Source organism: Sphaerodactylus townsendi, linkage group LG03, assembly GCF_021028975.2.
Source record: "Sphaerodactylus townsendi isolate TG3544 linkage group LG03, MPM_Stown_v2.3, whole genome shotgun sequence".
NCBI classification, from domain to species: Eukaryota; Metazoa; Chordata; class Lepidosauria; order Squamata; family Sphaerodactylidae; genus Sphaerodactylus; species Sphaerodactylus townsendi.
The window spans coordinates 169,087,479-169,108,326 of record NC_059427.1 but is presented as its reverse complement, the minus strand read 5'-3'; the positions used below and the strand labels follow the sequence as shown (position 1 = coordinate 169,108,326).

The 20,848-nt window shown below is 43.6% G+C and overlaps 1 protein-coding gene across 1 annotated transcript in view; it reads right to left on the bottom strand.

The window, feature by feature from the left end:
* Positions 1 to 20,848, bottom strand: part of EIF4B (eukaryotic translation initiation factor 4B) — a 60,226-nt gene that overhangs the window by 31,049 nt on the left and 8,329 nt on the right. Inside the window, exons 2-4 of the mRNA XM_048488371.1 lie at positions 10,745 to 10,876; positions 8,242 to 8,450; positions 3,403 to 3,519 (exon numbers count right to left, since the gene is read on the bottom strand). Of these exons, the coding sequence (XP_048344328.1) occupies positions 3,403 to 3,519; positions 8,242 to 8,450; positions 10,745 to 10,876 (458 nt within the window). The remainder of the gene's footprint in view (positions 1 to 3,402; positions 3,520 to 8,241; positions 8,451 to 10,744; positions 10,877 to 20,848) is intronic.

Genomic DNA, 20,848 nt, shown 5'->3' with positions numbered 1-20,848 from the left:
GGTCGTTTCAACAAGAAATGTTACTGTGGCTATTCAGATCTTGCACCATCATCTACAAGAGGTCAACCCCTTAAATGTAGTCTTTCAACTCTACATGCTAACAACATGCCCTTGTCTGCTAAGCAACACTTACTTGCTGAAAACAAATGCAAATCCACCTTTCTAAATTAGAACCCAAGGCTGCGGTTGCAATGATATCACTTTTTTTCTTGCTGAGTTTGCCAACTAAGAGATTACATACTTGTTTGCTTAGATCTGCCTTTTCAGAAAAAGGCTACATTAATTGCTTTTTTTTGAGTTGTGACTGGCTTTCTTATCTTACTATATCACATGATCTCATATGTACCCTGATGATTGGTGTAAAGGGGCTTATATATTCTTTTCTGCGCTGCCACCAAAAATAAATTAAAGCCCACAAAAACTGATTTTAAACGGTCACCACCCTGACTGGGGATCACACAGACACTGACAGACAAATAAAAGACTGGAGAGGTTTTTAAAATGAACAAAAACTGAAAACTTTTATTGCTGGCTTAACAGAGGCTTCTCAGATAGTTTGAGAGGATGTAAGCGTATTGGTTTCAGAGAGAGTTTGCTTAAGCTTAACGGTTTCAGATAAAGATGGTTTTCAGCTTAATGGTTGCAGGCACTTCACTTAAGTTACACAATGGACACTCGCAGGTGTCACGTTACTTCAGATTTTTACTTCATGAAAAAGATGTTTCTTTAAAGATGTTATTTTAGAAGGTTTCACACTCCCTCTTAAAAAAAATTAAAATATTTCAGTCCGCTGCACCTCACTACAAAAATTAAACACCCCGTCTACGCCCAGTAGGATTCAGGCATAACAGCCTCCCTCTCCCACACTCCCAAAATCTGGCTTCTCTGCCACAGGAACTGGGCCTCCCAAGACTGGTGTTCACTGGAGGACAGACTTATAGACTTTTTGAGGTTTCCCTCACAAACAAAACAAAACACCTGAGGGCGGACACTCTCCTCCAAATCTCAGGGTTTTAGATGACTTAATAGCTTCCTCAGCTATTTATACACAACAGCAGTGAGAGAACTTGGCGGATTCTCCTCACTCTGTCACAAAAGTACCCGAAGGCACAAACGTTCAGTCAGAGCCAAAAAGCCAAAAAGAAGAACCTTCAGCACTCTCGCTGACAGTATTTATAGTCTCTGTGTTTTTTCTCTGGCCAATCAGGGCTGGCCAGGGCTTAACTCTTTCAGGGGCGGCTCCACCCTGCAACCTGAATGCAGGATAAATGCATTCGTCACAATTGGCTATTTGCACTTATGCTGCTTATCTCTTATTTAGCAGTAGAAGAAAAGGTGAGATCTCCTGGTGAGATTTTGGGTAATTCCATCTTTTTTTGATAATCCCTAAAAGCAGTCAAGACAAAAATTGAAACTTGACTTGTTTTAAAACTATCATTAGCTATAATATGCGCAAGCAGTGCTAGGAACACTGATAATTTCCATAGGATTTGTGGGGTTAAGTCTTTTGTGCCTTCATTTCTGTCTTGGTTAATAAAAGGAATATTTTCTTTGTTCAATAAAAGACAAAAAGTTAATGCAGGGGTTCTGTCCGGCTGACTAATAGTTCTAAATTCCAGAACTGACTGCTTAATTTGATATTACCAGAGGTAGAAAAGTTTCTCTAACATGATAAACCCTGGAGATCTCTGTGGTTAATCAGTGTTTTCACAGGCAAAGCCTTGAAACTTGTCAAGTGTACAGACTTTAATAGAATGCAAGGAAGAATCTCTCACTTACAGGATCCAATTAATGTTATGATTACCCTAGAATCCTTGAATAAGGAATTAATCATATGTGACTGGTTACAGTACAAATGGGCTCACTGCTCAAATCATGCCCAGGGTCACGATGTGTTAGCTAGCCCAATGTCTCCCAAATGGTGGGTCGTCACCTGACACCGGGTCACAAAAGCAAAATGCTGGGTCACCTAATGTCCAGGGCTGAGGCCAACCACACCACCCCTGTCATTGCTTGGAGGGCACCACCCACCTGGAGCTGACCAGCTAGGACAGGGGTAGGGAACCTGCGGCTCTCCAGATGTTCAGGAACTACAATTCCCATCAGCCTCTGTCAGCATGGCCAATTGGCCATGCTGGTGGCTGATGAAGTCGGCTGCCTCAGTTTCAATATAGCAGCTTCGGGGCTCCTCCCCAGCCAAATGATCATCCAGAAAGGGGCCGGGGACAGAGCCATAGCTCCTGGCGACGCTGGTACCGCGAGGGAGGTGGGGGCAACCCAAGGAGTCTCCCTGATGCTGCCGCATACAGGGGAAGGCTGGTGCAGAGCTACGCTCGCCCCTGTCTATCTAGCCTGCACGGGCAGACGCGTGGCGGTGTGACATTTAAATTGGTTTTATTTTACTAATAAATAGGCTATTAAAATTTTAGTGGGTCACGGAGGAGAGGTATTAAAACAACTGGGCCATGGGGAAAAAAGTTTGGGAACCGTTGAGCTAGCCCATGCAACATACTTCACTGTCACTTTAAAATACAAATGCCCTTTTGATACTGGAAGTTTCACATGCTGTGACAAAAAAACCCCACTGGAAATTGCTCCTAGATACCCCTTTGAATTAATCTCTTGCTAACCCAGGCGGAGCTATACTCGTACATTCTATGCAATACCACATCATCACATCAGGCATTTCCTTGGAGGACCTGCTAATGCTAACAGAGCAGGAGGTCTATGGGGCTATCAAGAAGAGACTTTTTGACAGAGAGTTTCAACAGATGCTAGAGGAAGCTAATAAAACCTGTTCCCCGATCTCTCTGGGAATACCTATGGATAGACTAATTGCAGCCCAGTACCTTTATCTCCTGGTTGAGGCCCGGTGGCGTAGAGCAATCACCTTAGCTAGGTGTAATGCCCTGCCTTCTTCCTTTAGCCTTGGACGCCACCTTGGAATCCCACATAAAGAAAGGAAATGCCCGTGTGGCATGGGTTCTGTGGAAACAGTATCTCATATGCTGTTGGATTGTCCCTTTTATGAGATAGGTAGGAAGAAGCACATAATCCCCTTCCTGCATGGAAGTGAAGGCATTACAGATAAACAGAAGGTTATATATCTTTTAAACAGCCACAACTACGAGCTGTTGGAAGCGGTGGCTAAATTTTTAAATGGTGTTATTTTAACTCGTCAGAAATTGTAAAGTTGTAAAGGCTGTTATTATCTTGCTAAGCTAATCTTAAACAATCTATATGCCATTAAAGGTATTTGAAATCGAAATCGAATCATCACATCAGATGTTTTCTGAGATTTGTCTCTCTGAATGTCCTTTGAGCCTCAGAAGCGAGAGAAGACAAACCGCAAGAGGGAGGTTGAACACTGTGACTATATTTTCTCGGCAGGTTTCAACTCACCTCTTCGTTGAGGCTCAAAGCGCGGAGCAAGGAGTCCAGGTCTTCGAACTCAGCATATCCAAATCCTTTCAACCTCTCTGGGTTAGTAGGCTCTCGTGGCAAACGAACAGCACTTATCTGCAGATGAGTAGGGACAGACAACATTTTCAGTAACTCTTTACCTTCAGAAGTAAGACAACCCCTAGAAACCACACTTCACATTACAGGTATAGACAGAAACCCGTGACGTGGCCTTCAGAAGGAAAGGAAAGTTGCATAGCCACAGACCAGAAAAGAAATTTTGCAAGCTACTGTAAATTGGCACAATGCCCACAGCCCTGGTAGCAATAACAGTCAAGTCTTTCAAATTGCCTGAAGCAGAAAGGCAGCAATGAACGCAGGTGCTACATTTTAACTCCTTAATTAAGCCAGGCTAATGCCGCGGATCAGGATCATACCCGTGCGCTTCACATTAATCACCACCCTATATCCTTGTCACTCATATGAATGGAAGTTACCCATTTCACTCAACAGGTGGCATAAAAACAGTGAAGAAAAGCATGTTCCGACTACTTGGATTTCAAGGGAGGCAACGAGTTAAAAGAGAATTGAGTAATTTCTGTCTATTCCTAATTAAACCCATTGTGGTCAAAAAATGGATGAGGGAAGAATAGTGTATTTCAAACAGCTGTAAGGCCTACTTCTGCTCTCTGCAAAACCCATGTCACAGGCCCTTTCCGCACAGCAAATGTAAAGTGGGTTGCAGGCGGGATAAATGAACCCATCGTAGACCCGGGCCGTTTGCATGGCTGGGCGTCCCGTGGTCAGCCAGTGCATTTGCCGGGACGCGTGCCTTTGCATGGAGGCGCTTTTTTCCCACTCACCTTCCTCCACTGCATAGCTACGAGGCCTGGCAGGCATGGACCTCCACAGCCATGCTGTTGTCCCTGTGCCCCTCCGTAGATATGGAGCAGAGAGGCAGGGACTGAAAAAAAAGGGAAGCTCGGCCAAGTAACGCGCTTTGCTTGGCTGTGGCTGCAATCCACGTTGAAACAAAAGAATAGCAGATAGTGCAATTCTTGAAAAACCCGGGTTGGGGGGGGAAATGCGGAGCAGACTCACGTTAGGAACGGGATCCATGCAAAGATCCCCCCACCCACACGGGTTTTACACAGTGGTTAGCCTGTGTTTATTGGCCCATGCAGAAGGGTCCTGAGTCATACTATGCTGCTAACCCAGGTTAACTGATGAAATAAAATCTGTTCTGATACCTAGATTATTTTGTCAAGAAACAAGTCCGGCTTCAGTATCTTTCTCCAAGTCTTGAAGAGCAACCAGCAAAGGGGAAAAGCCACAGAGCTTTTTTCCAAGCTATGGCACCAAGCCGGAGCAGAATGCTGACACTCAGCAAGGTAAACAAAGCTTTAGGGCCATTTAGTGAGTGGCAAAAACAGACCATTACCCAGATCTTATAGAATGGATGAACGAACTAACAGAATAACAATGACTCAGAAATAATAACAACGATAACAAAGTTGAAATCTTTGGTACATTAATTGACTGTCCACAGAACATGGAAGAAAATGGAATGTCTTTTTGAGCTACATAAGCCAAAGACTCCGATAACCAGGAACAACATGGACCAAATGTCTAAGAACAAAATGTGGTCAGATCCTATGTAGAGTTGGAAACTGTAATCGAAATTTGAGAGCCTGTAAGTGCAAATGTTAATAGATGTAAGGAAGCTTCACATACTTCTTTATTTGTAATAATGAATTTTAATTTTATAAAAATAAAACGTTAAAAGGAGTTGCATAGAGTCCTGGTTTTATAAATTTCATGTTCCACCTGCCTACCCACCCCTGCCTACGCACTGTAATCCACCAGTCTTTCAGGCAGTAGTAAGGCATTAAAAATACTAAAAGGGAACAGAAAACTAAAGGAAAGCAATGGCTTTTCCAACACAGGAACAATCTGCTGTGATCAGCAGAGCACGTGGTTACACAGGTAATATTCAGGATGGGGAAATTAAGCCGTATTTTATGATGAAGCCCCAGACTAGGGCTTTGTCAAGCATGATTTCCTATTAATTCAGCAGCAGTGGCGTAGGAGGTTAAGAGCTCGTGTATCAATCTGGAGGAACCGGGTTTGATTCTCCGCTCTGCCACCTGAGCTGTGGAGGCTTATCTGGGGAATTCAGATTAGCCTGTACATTCCCACACACGCCAGCTGGGTGACCTTAGGCTAGTCACAGCTTCTTGGAGCTCTCTCAGCCCCACCTACCTCACAGGGTGTTTGTTGCAAGGGGGAAGGGCAAGGAGATTGTAATCCCCTTTGAGTCTCCTGCAGGAGAGAAAGGGGGGATATAAATCCAAACTCTTCTTCTTCTATATGAGCAGGCCTGGTAAGGGAGAAGGATCCTGCAAAATAGCCAACTGAACGTGTAGAAAACCTCTCCAGTTCTCACCTGGTGGATCTAGTGAGAGCCACACTGTCATCTAGAGAAACTGCCTTTGAGGCAGTTGAGCAATGATGATGATGATGATGATGATGAAGGAGAAGAAGAAGAAGAAGAAGAGGAGGAGGAGGAGGAGGAGGAGGAAGAAGGAGGAGTTTGGATTTATACCGCCCCCCTTTCTCAAAGGGGCCGACAATCTCCTTTCCCTTCCCCCCCCCCCCAAACAAACACCCTGTGAGGTAGGTGGGGCTGAGAAAGCTCTGAAGAACTGTGACTAGCCCAAGGTCACCCAGCTGGCATGTGCTGGAGTACACAAGCTAATCTGTTTCACCAGAACAGCTTCCACAGCTCAAGTGGCAGAGTGGGGAATCAAACCTGGTTCTTCAGATTAGAGTGCACCTGCTCTTAACCACTACACTACACTGGTGTAGTTTGCTGTGGAAGTGAAATATTCTATCAAAAATAATGGGGGGGGGGGGGAGCTCTACATTTTCCAGGGATTTTCTCATTGTCAAGCAAGACTGCTGATGGCTCAGACGCCTACTGAAAACTCAGAAGTGACTGAAGCTTCTATCACCACAAATTTTGAGTCGTTGCTTGCAGCTCATACCTTGCACCACCAGTAAGGCAACCAGTATACCTGCAGAACAGACACTCCTCTATTCATAGTTTCAGGTGAGTAGCAGCGTAGGACTGCAGCAGAAGGGCAAGATTTGAGTCCAGAAGCATCTTGAAGACCAACAAGATTTCCAGGGTATAAGCTTTCAAGAGTCAAAAAGTTCCCTTTGTATTTGACAAAGAGAGCTTTGACTCTTGAAAACTTACACCCTGGAAATCTTGTTGGCATTTAAGGTGCGACTGGACTCACGTCCTGCTCTTTCTGCGGTTCACAGTAGTTTGATAAGGTCAAGACAGGTCCAATGCCAGAGATACAAAGCAGCTATTTTGCTTAAGAAAAAGATGCTCCTGGTGAATCTCCCAAGAGGACTAGCTCACCAAGATGGTCTTGGATGCATTCTAAACAAGGGAGGTTTCATTAGCTCAAACAAGAAAGCCCTTGATGTATTATTACCTGCCTCAGAAGACATCTCCACTGGGCTTCTGGAACGTGCTTTTTTCACACCACAATGAATACTGAAGTGCCCATTTGAGAACAGAGACTCAATGATGCATAACAACTTCTTTGCTTAATTTAAAGAAAGCTAAGAATATTCTGCAGGAGAGAAGGCAACAGGGCACAGCCTGATCTCACCAGATGTTGGAAGCTAAGCAGGGTCAGTACTTGGAAGAAGACCATCAAGGAAGACTCTGCAGGGGAAGGAAATGGCCAAACACCTCTTCTCACTTGCCTTGAAAGCCCCTTGCTGGGAGAGCCACAACTGTGATTTGACAGCACTTTGCACACACAGGAGACCATTACTTCATACAGACACCATAAGATGGAAACAACTTGACAGTACTTAACACACCCAATCTGTGGGTATATGTGCCACAGGGGTTTGGGAGAGGTGGAAAGATCAACCACAAGGGAAAATGTCAGGTCAGAAAGGATGACAGAAGGCATGCATGGAAAGCCCTGCACGATTCTCTCGTGAAAATAAGGTGTCTTTCTAGGAACAGAAATGGATCTTGAATTTAACAGCTGTACATGTCTACAGCATGCCCGCCTTGCCTTTAAAAGCCTTTCAGTCATTTTAACACAGAAAATATTTCATAGGATAAAATATTTGGTTTTGTTTGTTAGTATTCCTTAAAAACCTAGCCCTTTTTTCCTCCAAGTTTTTTTCTGGTCATTCTCTTTTCTAAATGAGGTACAATTCAATTTTAAATTAAAAAAAAAAGAACAAGAATTATGGTCACGATTACTGAGACAGTTTCAAGGAGTATAAATGGTGTTTCCTGTTTTGCAGCCCTTTGAAGGTTACTCTTTACTTAGCATAGTGATATTTGCAAACAGTAGACTGTAGACTGTGTTTGCCCTCTCATTTCTGAGCTGCTTTTTTAAAATCTAGAAACCATGTCAAAGTCCAGGGTTACCTCTCTCGTGTAACAGTGGGCTTTTAGGATTCACACCAATATTTTAAGTTAGTGCGACAGCACCAAGTACATGGCAGCAAAGTTCTAGGAACTCTACAGATAAATAGAAACCATTACAGGGGCTTGTCCTAAAAGCACTCCCCCACAACAGAATTTCCACACAACTAAGACACAGATGCTATTCATGAACATGAATGCTCCCCCCAACCCCTAAAAGAATGTGAAATATGGGCTTAAGGTCATCAGGGTCCCACAATGCAATTCTCAGGATTCATCAACTGAAGGCTTTCTGCCTGATTCCATATAGTAGCACAATGGTGAATAGATCACAAAGGAAAAACACAAACCACCCCTTAAATACTCACATTAAGTCCTCTGAAAAACTCCTTGATAGACTCTTCTGTTACATCATAGGGCAAGTTTCCCAGAAAGGCAGTGTAGGGGGGTGACTTTGGGAGACGGCTTCTGTCAATATTGGGCTCCCGAGCTGCCCGAGGTGCAGTGGGCAGGATGGAACGGTCAATCGGAGGGGCTCGGTACACATCGTCATCATTGCTATGCCAGGTGGTAGAAACTGGAAAGAAAGTTTTGGGCATCATGTTATACACTCAGCAAAACCACGGATTTACAGTCCCACATTAAACTGTTAAGCAGTCTACATCTCACTTGCAAACAGCGAGAGAAAAACAGGCACTTCAAAGATTGTTCAAGAAACGGGACTGTCTTTGAATGCAATCTCCTTGCCATACAGCCCACTGAACAACTAGGCCGTTTTATAAACAGCTTCCCTCTAAGCACCTTCTCCTTATGTTTTTATGATGCGTTCTGTTTTGTAATACGAAAGAGGCTGGCCCCAGGCCATCCATATAATGGGAAAGCAGCAGAAATGGATGCTGCCATAAACAGGAAAGGTGGCCAGCCGTCGCAAAGCCAACTCCGCATTAACGAAAGGCAGTTATTACTGAGAAATACAAAGGGCTGCAGTGATTATCTTGACACACGTATATTGGAAGCTAAGGTGCTACACTGGCATTGTTGCTAAGTCATGTTCCCTTGTGGCTTCATTTCTGCAAACTGGCACCCCCCCACCCCCACCCCCCGCCACCAGGTGCATGCACAGTTTATTATTTGCTCAATCTGCTGTAGCCATACATAAGGGAGACACACACACACCGCCCCCACCACAATCAGAGAGACCAAGTCACCACAGATTTCTGGTTTTTGGAATGCTGAAGCCGAGGAGGACAGCACTTTGCCCCCAAAAAGCAGAAATGTGAAAAATTTAAATAGGGCACGTGCAATCCTTACCACTTCATCAACCCTCAACTTATTTTACTGCTTGCTGTAAAAAGCATCACTTACCACAGTTAGCATATAAAACTGTACTACCTGGCATATCCGCAACACGTACAAATATACATGACTTAATTTTCTGCAAGAAATATTGTGAATATGCAGAATACTAAATGGAAGGGTTGCAAACTGCTGCTCTCGATGCTTCCTAAGCATATATATCTCGGTTTTAATGGCCACCAGAGAAAGGCAAACAGCCACTCACCTGCAAAAAAGGCCCTAATGTTGCAAAACCACAATGTAGCAAACTTAATTGTAAAAGTCTCAATAAATCTTACGTTTTATTTATCATGACAAATCTATGTTTATTATTATTTTCTCAACAACCAAGTATATGAATATTTACTTTCTATTTTAATGAAACAGTTTAGTTTTTCGTTCTTGAAATTTGGGACTAGATTTTGGCCTTTCCCCCCCAAAAGAGCCTGCCCCTCCACCTAAGAGATTTTGCTTAGCTTTCTTGCACCCTATCGAAATCTAAATAGCTATTTAATTCAGTGGTGCAAAAGGCAAATGAGCAGCAAGGTTAGGTGTTAAGACTCTACTCCCTGGACAAATAAAGCCTCCATTTATTTGCTAGTCAACATGGTTGCAGATACAAAAGAGTAGTTCAGGAACTAGAAAAACAACACAAATAAAAAATTCAAACTTGCCTTGGTCACCATCAGTGCACCTAGGGGCTAACATCATAGCTGAACCAGGACCAAGTCGCAACAAATTCAGAGCTCAGCTGATAGTTTCAGCTACTCCTTAGAAAAATAATGGAACCAGAAATAGAGTACATTTTAAAGCCTACCAAGAGCAGGAAGCTTATTAAGGAAATTAACTCCCACAGGAACATGTAACTCTGCTTGACAGATCAACATCAGCCAGTGCATTTTTGAAAAATCTAGCAAGTGCCCTTTGGTTCTTTTCTGGAACCTAGGGGAAAAACAGGGGTTTTCCCTGACTTTGTGCTGACTTAGGAGACTTTGAGAAAGCAGTGAGACATTTTACTGCCTTTCAGGCACCTCCAAAGCCCTCTGCAAAGTCAAGGAGAGTTCCTGCTCTTTTACTAGGGGTTCTCACTGATGCCAGACTGGGCATGCAGGACTGGGCAGGCCCTTGCCTTCCCCTTCCAAGTCCAATAGTGCCCAAGAGAGGAACACTATTCTTGCAACGTTAGTTTTAGGAATTCATGGAACTGGGAAGGAAGATGTGAGCTCAACACTGCAGCGCACAGAAGTGCTCAGCGCACATTTGAAGTTCAGCAAACCCAGTTCAAAGGCACAGTGCAAATTCTGGCTAATGATCTTGGCCAGCAACATTAAGTGGATTCCTGGAGATTCTTGTGATTCCGCAACTCTGATTATTTTCTTGACTTGGTTTTTCCTTATAAAAATGCTTTAAATAATGGAGTAAGAAGTTGTGATTTCCTCTTATTTTAAACATTACAGGGTCCCCTCCCCCGTTAATATGCAGTCTCATCAAAAGACAAGTCCTGTGGTATGTGAAAAAAAGAAGTTGCCATCTTACCATCTCCTTCCAGGTCGTCTGTCTCATCTGCCCAGCTGACTGGTTTTGGAACAAAGGTGGGACCACCACCGCTCTCATCTGCCAGAAAGTCCGTCAGAGTCAGGGTCTTCCCCTTCTTGTTCTTCTTCTTAGCTGTGGTGAACAGGGTGGGAGAGGAGATATGTTCAGTCACTTTATCATGATCACAGAATCATAGAGTTGGAAGAGACCACAAGGGCCATCAAGTCCAACCCTCTGCCATGCAGCAATATCCAATCAAAAGCTGCTTCACTGAAGGTGCTATAAGGTGAACTGCTCTCATTAACTGTCAATCAATGGACCGCTGAAATACTTGACTGGTTTAATGTTTCAAAACTCTAAAGCCCAATCATACCAAACAAAAATGTGTGGGTAACATCTTCACAGAGCAGCTTACCTTTGAAGCTAGAAAGAACTGCCCCTGAGCCAGGAAACACATTGGATAAAAATCCATGTTCCCATTGCAGCATCATACTGCACATTCATTCATTTATATACAAGCAACATAACTCTACTAGAAAAGAACAAAAACAAATGTTTGGACAACTTTTTTTTGCCATCAAGTCACAGCTGATTTATGGTGATACCGTAGGCCAGAGGTCTACAACCTGCGGCTCTCCAGATGTTCATGAACTACAATTCCCATCAGTCCCTGCCAGCACGGCCAATTGGGAGTTGTAATCATGAACATCTGGAGAGCCGCAGGTTGCAGACCCCTGCCATAAGCTTTCAAGGCGCAGAGACCAGCTCAGGAGTGGTTTGCACTAAATTCCCTACCTAATGATGTTACTCCCCTGCTCTGTATTCCTTGGAGGTCTCTGGTCGGCTCTGTTTTGGAGGTTGAAGAAAGGACAATTTTGCACACTATCATGTTTTATTGTTGCAATAGCATTTTCACTGACCCATCTATATAACTGTTCACAGAGCTCTTCATTAAAAAGGAAAAGGGGGGGGGGGCGTATGGAAATTAATCTTAAGCCAATGGCACAGATATGCAGGACATCTTGGGGTTCATACTGAGCAGCAACACATCACAAAGCAAAAGCAGCTGGCTATAAGGCCAAGAATGTAGAGTATAGGCAGGAAGAAGCAGATTCAAATAACTCCGTCAGGCAAATTATACCTTCTCAGTCCCATCTAATGTACATCGCTGTTCTAAGATTAATTGTACTGTCCTAAACAGAGTTATTCCAGTCTGAAGCCACTGAAATTTGCATACTTGCCATTGAAATTTATGTATACCTAGAACAGGGATAGGGAACCTGCGGCTCTCCAGATGTTCAGGAACTACAACTCCCATCAGCCCCTGCCAGCATGGCCAAGTAGTAGGCCTCATGGGAATTGTAGTCTATGAACATCTGGAGGGCCATAGTTTGAAGACCCCTGCTTTTGAGAGTCATAGGTTCCTTCATTAGATACAAAAGTTGACTCTTGAAAGCTTGCTCTCTGGAAAGTTGGGCTCTAGGTGCTACTGGAATCTTGCTCTTCTACTGCAGACAACAGGGCTACCCACAGGATCGTGGACTGTACTTGGGAAATACTGAGCCAGCTGTTGACATGAGACAAGCTCTGATCTCAGATGTGACACTAGTCCGAAGAATTTGAGAACTCTCGCGGCTCTCCAGATGTTCAGGAACTACAATTCCCATCAGCCTCTGTCAGCATGGCCAATTGGCCATGCTGGTAGGGGCTGATGGGAATTGTCGTTCCTGAACATCTGGAGAGCCGCAGGTTCCCTACCCCTGACCTAGAAGAATACTGACTCCCTTTCTCTAAGTTCCTCCCTCCCCACTGGCATATTAGAAGATTGTCAAAAGCATGTGAAAAGCATTAAAAGAAAAAAAATAAAAGGTCCAAATACAAAATTTAAGAATTTAATTTTTTTTCTAGATATATGGCTACCGCTGAGGTAATCTGTGAATTACAATTACTTAGTAAAAGGTGGATAACCTGGAAATTTGATTGGGTGGTCCTTGCTGTTAGTAAAGATTGAATCAGGGATACGCATAGGTCGTCCCAAGTTCTCTCCACAATGCAGAGAACATATGAACATAACATATGAAACCACCTTAACCTGAAACAGACCATTGGTCCATCAAGATCAGCATTGTCTACTCAGACTGGCAGCTGCTCTCCAGGGTCTCAGGAGAGGTTCTTTCACATCAAAGAAAGGAGCAACAGTGGCATATGGTTTAGAGCAGGTGCATTCTAATCTGGAGGAACCGGGTTTGATTCTCCGCTGTGCCGCCTGAGCTGTGGAGGCTTATCTGGGGAATTCAGATTAGCCTGTGCACTCCCACACACGCCAGCTGGGTGACCTTGGGCTAGCCACAGTTCTTCTGAGCTCACTCAGCTCCACCTACCTCACAGGGTGTTTGTTGTGAGGGGGGAAGGGAAAGGAGTCTGTAAGCCCCTTTGAGTCTCCTACAGGAGAGAAAGGGGGGATATAAATCTAAACTCTTCTTCATCATCATCTACTGCCAGATTTTTTTAAAAACTGGAGATGCTGGGGTCTGAATCTGGGACCTTCTGCATGGCAAACAGAGGCTCTACCACTGAGCCACAGCCCCTCCCATAATTGAAGAAGTCATTTCTCACAAAGCTTTGAAACAGGCAGAAGACATAAGTGCTCCACAGAGCCAAGCCAGGCATGAGAAACCTCCCTCCCTACAAAGGATCGGAAAGAGGAAATGGTGAAAGGACAGATACAGGCTGGCTACCGAGACAAGAAGAAATGCACAGACCTCTAGAACTGGAGAGTGCCATGAAAGTTCTAAGAAAGGTAAGGGACAGTCAACAACAAGGAGGAAATATTAAAAAAGGTAAAACACATAAGCATCACATTAAGCATTTCCGACTATGTTCCCGTAGTTGTCAAATTCTTAGCTATGCCCTCAAAATATCTTTTCATGTTTAAGTCACATTCCATTTATAAGGAAAGAATATCACAATTACTCATGGAGTGCAAATGGTCCTAATAGGAACATGCACATATACAAGCGAGCCACTTGTAATCTTAATAAGGGAAAGATCCAGCAATTAACACTCAAGACACTGGAAGGGCTTTAATAACAACAGCTCTGATCATCCAACGTTAAGTAGGTAAAGTGGATGGATCAGTACAACTCTCCATCTTAAGGTAAGGTAGTATAATACAGCAGTTTTATTGCACACTTAAACAGCTGAATAGAACACAAAGTGACATTTCAAAATCCAATTCTTTTGTCTTGTACACATTTATGACAGAAATCCCTTCTACCATTACTTAACTCTCAGGCTCATTCCGCACATGCAGAATAATGCACTTTCAAACTGCTTTCAGTGCTCTTTGAAGCTGTGCAGAATGGCAAAATCCACTTGCAAACAGTTGTGAAAGTGGTTTGAAAACACATCATTTTGCGTGTGCGGAAGGGGCCTCAGTTTTCGAGAACAAACTTGCTTCTAAACATTAGTTCTCACAGGGAAAGACCCAACTGATCAATTCCTGATCAATCAAAACCTAAAATCTAGCTAGATGTTTCTTGGCTTTAACATGTCAAAAAATGTTCGTGGCAAATCTTCAGGCCCACTTAACAAGTTCCCCTATTCCACAAAAGGTGCAGAATAGTTCTCATGCACCATAGATAAGCTTTTATCAAAGCAATGCATTAATTCTTTCTTAACGGAACCCTGCCTCTTTGATCTTACCGCTGAATAAACAGACCATAGTAGGTATTTGCCATGAGCTGAGTTTGGTTACCAAAGCAGATGGACAGTTTCTCTAGTTGCTAGGGCTAGCTGTTAGAAGCTGCTGAGGAAGAACTTGCTCACCTGTGAAGAACTGCTACAAGTAAATAAGGATTTTTTGTTGCAGCACACAATAGGTAAACAGCAACCATTTTCCTTTCCCCTGGGATACTGCTGGCAGATGGTCAAAAGAAAGCATGGTTATAAGCAGAGGTCGAAGAAAGAGGGTTCCTGAATAAGCTCATACTATTGAGACTACAGTGATCTCCCTAGAAGACATCATTTCCAGTGGTAGGGGGTTCCAGGTTTCAGGGTTTCACTCAGCTTGGCTTTTAAAAGGGCAATGTACTTTCTGCTCTATCAAAGCTTTGGCCCTTTCTGCACAGTGGAAAGGGCACCTCTCCACCAGCAAAAATTATGCCGGTGGAGGGGTGGGGGCCATTCACACAGGAGCGTGCGAGCGGCCCCGCAGAAGCCAGTATAAGAAGAGGTGGCTTCGCATGGAACCACCTCTTCTGCGTCCCCCCCCCACCTCACCTCGTCCTCCAGCATAGCTCTGGAGGCCGTCAGGGACCCGCCCATGCTGCCCTCCGACCCCTGGAGGTCGGAGGGCGGCGTATGATTCCTGAATCAACCTCCAGAGCACGCTTGGAGGACAAGGTGAAGAGGGGACGAGGAAGCGCCGCCGTCTTCCCAGCCGGTCTGCGGTTACGACCGATGTGGAGAACGATGAAGCGTTTTTTAGAATAACCCACCGGCCTCAACTTGAAGCGAGGGAGTTATGGCTAGGAGCTATGAAGCTGCTGACCAGGGACCTGGGCGCTACCTACGAGAATCCAGCAGCACCTCCTGTGCGAACAGCTGCCCAGGGACAGCGTTTCTGCCGTCCCTGGCCCGCTGTAAATGGCCCGTGCGGGAAAGGCCATAGACTCTTCCACTTCATCCACCAAACCCAACCCATGCCTGGACATTTTAATAAGGGTTCATGTTCCTAAACTGGATCAGAGGATTTTTTATATGTTTAATTGCTTGCCATTTTATATTTTATTGCATTTAGAACTGGTATAGTTAAAACCTTTTATGCAACAGTATATTGTTTTAAACATGTTGCATGCCGCCCTGAGCCCAACACTGTCAGGGTAGAGCAGAATATAAATCAATCAAATAAATAAATAAAAAATGAGAGCTGGCGTGGTGTAGTGGTTAAGAGCAGGTGAACTCTAATCTGGAGAACTGGGTTTGATTCCCCACTCCCCCACTTGAGCTGTGGAGGCTTCTCTGGTGAGCAAGATTAGCTTGTGCACTCCAACACACGCCAGCTGGGTGACCTTGGGCTAGTCACAGTTCTTCGGAGCTCTCTCAGCCTCACCCATCTCACAAGGTGTTTGCTGTAGGGGGAGGGAAATGGAAAGGAGATTGTAAGCCCCTTTGAGTCTCCTTACAGGAGAGAAAGGGGGGATATGAATCCAAACTCTTCTTTTTCTTCTTCTAATGGAGGTGACAAGTACGCAACCTTTTAGCAGCTTTATGTACCTTTCTTAACTCTTGACTTCGAGTCAGGGTAGCTTTAAAAGAGTGCAACCCTTACTTCTAGGAGCGGGCAGTAAAGCAAAAGGGCCACAGCAGCATTATGCTGATGACTAAAAGAAGAAACTCAGGCCAAGAGGAATTAGGAAGGCTGGCTTTCGCCCTTTAGAAAATTGGGAGAGTAAAGCAAAATTGGGAGAGTAAAGCAAAAGAATACGCAACAACCAACTCTGTGAACAGGAGACCCAATCAAGAATTTCAAGGTCAATGGAAAATATATTTTTCACATTATTTCCAAATGTAAAAAGTATTAAGTTATGAAAGAAGAGTGCATAAAATTTGAAACGGCAATATACAAAACTATTTAGAAATCTGGAAGTTGCTGTGTGGTGGTTTCTTTCGAGACTTGGAAATATGGCGATGATCCAGTTTAGCAGCATTCTCCTTCCTCTGGCGTTTCACCTGAATCACAATGGCTGTGGCATCTTCAAAGGATCCTCTGAAGATGCCAGTCACAGATGCAGGCGAAAAGTCAGGAGAGAATGCTGCTAGAACACGGCCATACAGCCCAGAAACCACACAGCACCCCAGTAATTCCGGCCATGAAAGCCTTTGACAATACCTATTCATAATCTGCTTAAGCTTTATTATTTTGGTAATTGTGTTGAGAAAAGGTTAAAAGGGGGGAAAGGAAGAAATTGAATGGATAATTATATTAAATAAGAGTTTAATAATTCGGTATCAGAATTTCTATTTACTAAGAAAAATCTTAGAAAATAACGATAGTCATCCCATATTGACGTCTTCTTCATTATCTTTTTTATCAGAATCCAATAGATTTTTAACAGTAAGTTACGCTGTTCGTACACAACTATATTAGGCTCTCTCAGTGGCTAGAACTGTAACCAAGACAAGGTCTGCTCTTGTTCTTTTTTCTGTTATTACTGAAAAACTTAAAAATTAGTTTAAAACAGGGGGGAGGACACCTTGGTATTCAGCAATATTTGCGGAAACCACCGATCTCGGTGACATAGTGTGATTCAGGAAAGCTCTAAGCTTGGGGGTGGGGTGTGTGTGTCTCAGACATCATGCTGAGCCCTGGAATAAACCAGCTGCCATTTAGCTTGTTGGGCTACTCCAAATCAGAGACACAATCAAAAAAAGCTGACTCATAGGTAGGATTGCTATAGATGGCTCTTACGGAATTTTAAAAAATACTCTCGTAGTTCCCGAGCACATTTTCTAGGAGCCCGCTAACTTTGAACAGGAAGAGAACTGTAAAGCACACCATGTGTCACGTTTACACAATATAAACCAAACTTTTTACCAGTAACTGCACTTTCCACAGTCACTGGAGCCCTTACACGTTGCCTATAGATATTCTTGTGCGTGCAAACTTTTAAAAGATTTGCCCAAGTTGAATTGGCAAGAAGCGTTATTTTTCAGTTGTAAGTGCATCTTCCTCTGTGACTTGGAAAGAGGTATTTCAGCACCATCACTTGACTACAGTTAAAGACTAAACAAAGGATAGTTTCTGTACTAATCACTTTTCCTGTCTGTACAAGACTGTTCAATGTACAGAAGTGTTAATTTTCAACTCACAATCCCTTAAAATCTGACTCAGAGAAACTCACATGGTGCCAGCTGTTTCACAAAGGTTTGTCATTGTACAGTAGGAAGCCACAACCAAACTTGCCCAAACACACTTCTATTTACTGACTTCATCTATACCTGTGATGGCGAACTTATGGCACTCCAGATGTTAATGGACTAAAATTCCCATCAGCCCCTACCAGCATTGTAGTCCATGAACATCTGGAGTGCCATAGGTTCGCCACCACTGAGCTGTTTTTCTCCACCAAAAGGGCCCAAAGTGGCTCACAACATTCTCGGCTTCTCTATTTTATTCTCACAGCCACCCTGCATGACATGCATGCTTCTCAACATTTGTTTGTCACACTCTCACTTGAATTTTAAGCTACTTTTTGAGTAAAATATGCGAAGAGCGCTTCAAACAGATTGGATCCTGACCCAGTGTTGCGTATGCTGGCCCAGAAAAATACCGGAAAGCAACCCCAGTGGCATGTCTACCATTTTTCTTCCCTAATTCTCCTTTGAATGACCTGACCTTCTAAGTTAGCACAACTTGCCCATCGCTCGGAAAACTGAGATACAGATAGAATGACAGCTTTAGTAAGCTTTGTTTGATTATGCCCTTCATCAACACTCCAGCAAGTGGAAAGAATGGAAGATCAACAGATACATTCAACCCTTAGCCATTTGATATTTTATCAGTTGCTACTGAACACCCTCTTATTCACAAGCATGGCTTTGCACTACTCTCAATGCGAGTTTTCCTATCTTTTGTCTTTCATTGAATCATAAAGTCGGAAGAAATCCCAAAGGCCATCAAGGCCAACCCCCTGCCATGCAGGAACACACAATCAAAGCACTCCCAACATATGTTCATCCAGCCTCTGTTTAAAAAACTTCAAAGGAGGAGACTCCACCTCTCTCCAAGGCCGTGTCAAACACCCCTGACAGTCAGAAAGTTCTTCCTAATGGTTAGGTGGAATCTCTTTTCCTGCACCTTGAATCCGTTACTTTCTCTGCACCCTCACTAATACATGTTAAACAAGTTCTCTGAGCATGCACAAGCTATTCACACCTTAGCAGCTTAAAATTGACTATTTGCCCCAGCAGTACAGTACGCTCTCATGAACTCCCTCCCTCCTGCCTTCACCCAACGGGAAGTTTATTTCAGAAGGGATTATGCAGGACCAGAACATAGCAGCCATTGCTCCGGCAGACCTGCAAGCTGGATAGCCCCTACTGCAATCACGAAGCCCAATCAGCACAGGAGCAACCTGGAATGATTAGTATTCCACAGTGAAGAGGATAGCCCATTAAGTACCACCTTCAATACTTTTTAAAAGATGTCTGCCAATCAAATTGAGGCCACATCCAGCTTCCGAAAACACCAGCAAGGGCGTGGCATCAGCCCATGATGGACCATGCAGGTGCCTGAAAAGCAGCGGCTCCGATTCAATCTACTTACTTTCTTCTGCAACCTGCATAGTAATTGGCCAGTCTCTGACCAAAAATAAACGGCATGGTTTTAAAGCATTGGCTCCCACCCCCTCTCTTATTAAGAGTGCAAATCCTACAGCAATGTTACAAGGTCATTTTTATTTGCCTCCACATTGTGATAATTCCCATTATGTCATCACATTATGACTTCATGGGCAAGGCTGTCAGAAGATTTGAAAATATATTTTCAAACCTAGATAAAGGTACAACATGTGAATGAAATGCAATTCAGGGGCATTGTCGAAGGTTTTCACAGTTGGAATCACTAGGATGTTGTGGGTTTTCCAGGTTGTATGGCCGTGTTCCACTAGCATCTTCTCCTGACGTTTTGCCAGTATTTGTGGCTGGCATCTTCAGAGAATGATCCTCTGAAGATGCCAACCACAGATGCCGGTGAAATGTCATGAGAAAATGCTACCGGAACACGGCCATACAACCCAGAAAACCCACAACACCCTAGCCATTCGTTTTTTAAAATTTTTGTCACCTTTATGCTTTTTAGAAACAAGGAGTTTTTCTGGAGCTCTACAAACACGTTCTCTGTTCCCAATGGCCAGACCAGAACAAGATTCTGAAAGCAGGCAGAAGATGAAGGGGGGGAGTGCGCATGACACATGTCCTCACTGCCAAGGGAAGAGGCCATTAAGAGCATATGCTGTGCATGCTTACCATCTCAGTTTCAGATACTGGTATCAAAGATCACAAACAGGTGTAGGAAAGACCTCAGCCTGAGGCCATGGAAAGTCACTGTCAGTCAGAATAAACACGGGAACTAGAAAAACTATAGGTGTCTCAATAAAAAAATCCAGCTGGCATGTGTTGGAGGGCACAGGCTAATCTAGTTCCCCAGATAAGCCTCCACAGCTCACGTGGCAGAGCTGGGAATCAAACCCAGTTCTCCAAATTAAAGTGCACCTGCTCGTAACCACTACACCATGCTGGCTCTCAAAGACTGATCTTCCAAATAAATTGTTATTTTGATGTCAGCCGCAAAACCTTGGCCTCGCCCTTTCAACCTCACCCACACCCTGCATCCATAAAATAAAGCCAGTATCACATTTCTATTAGGAACACATCAGCTAAACAGAAGACAAAGCTTATCCGACCTCCAGTAGTTCTTGAATGCACTGACATCTCACGTAATCTGCGCTGTGTTGAACGAGGATGTTTTATTGGCTTTTATTGTATTCTTATCGTTGGCAGATGCCCTGAGATTGCAAGGGAAGGGCAGCCCATATAAGCTGAATAACATAGATAAATAAATTATAGGATCTCCTTTCCAAGATCCCCGAATGGTGCAATTAGACAGGATCTACTACAGTGAAAACGTAGGAAAGAAGCTTCTACCACGCTGACTTGCCAGTCCTTCCAGCATACCTCAAAAATCTCAATGCTCGACATGTCAGTTAAAATGGGAAACCAATTAAATGCTTCAAAGCATTGGGAACTTAATTTGCTTCTACCCTGCAGCATACAAGTTCAGAGGTTCTGGCAACTTTTGCACAAGATATCAGCATTACAATACAAAGGGATAACAACAACAAGTTTAATACGTGATTGCATTTACAAAGACATGATGCGCAAAAACAGCAAGCTAAGTATTATAAAGAAGCCACAAGTCTTTCCTGCAAAAACCAAAACCTCTCCTGGTAAAGGAAGGCCTTAGCTACGGTACACAAACTTTAGAAAGCTGAGAATACATTATTATTTTAAATCATACCACTCTGGTTAGCTTATGCACCA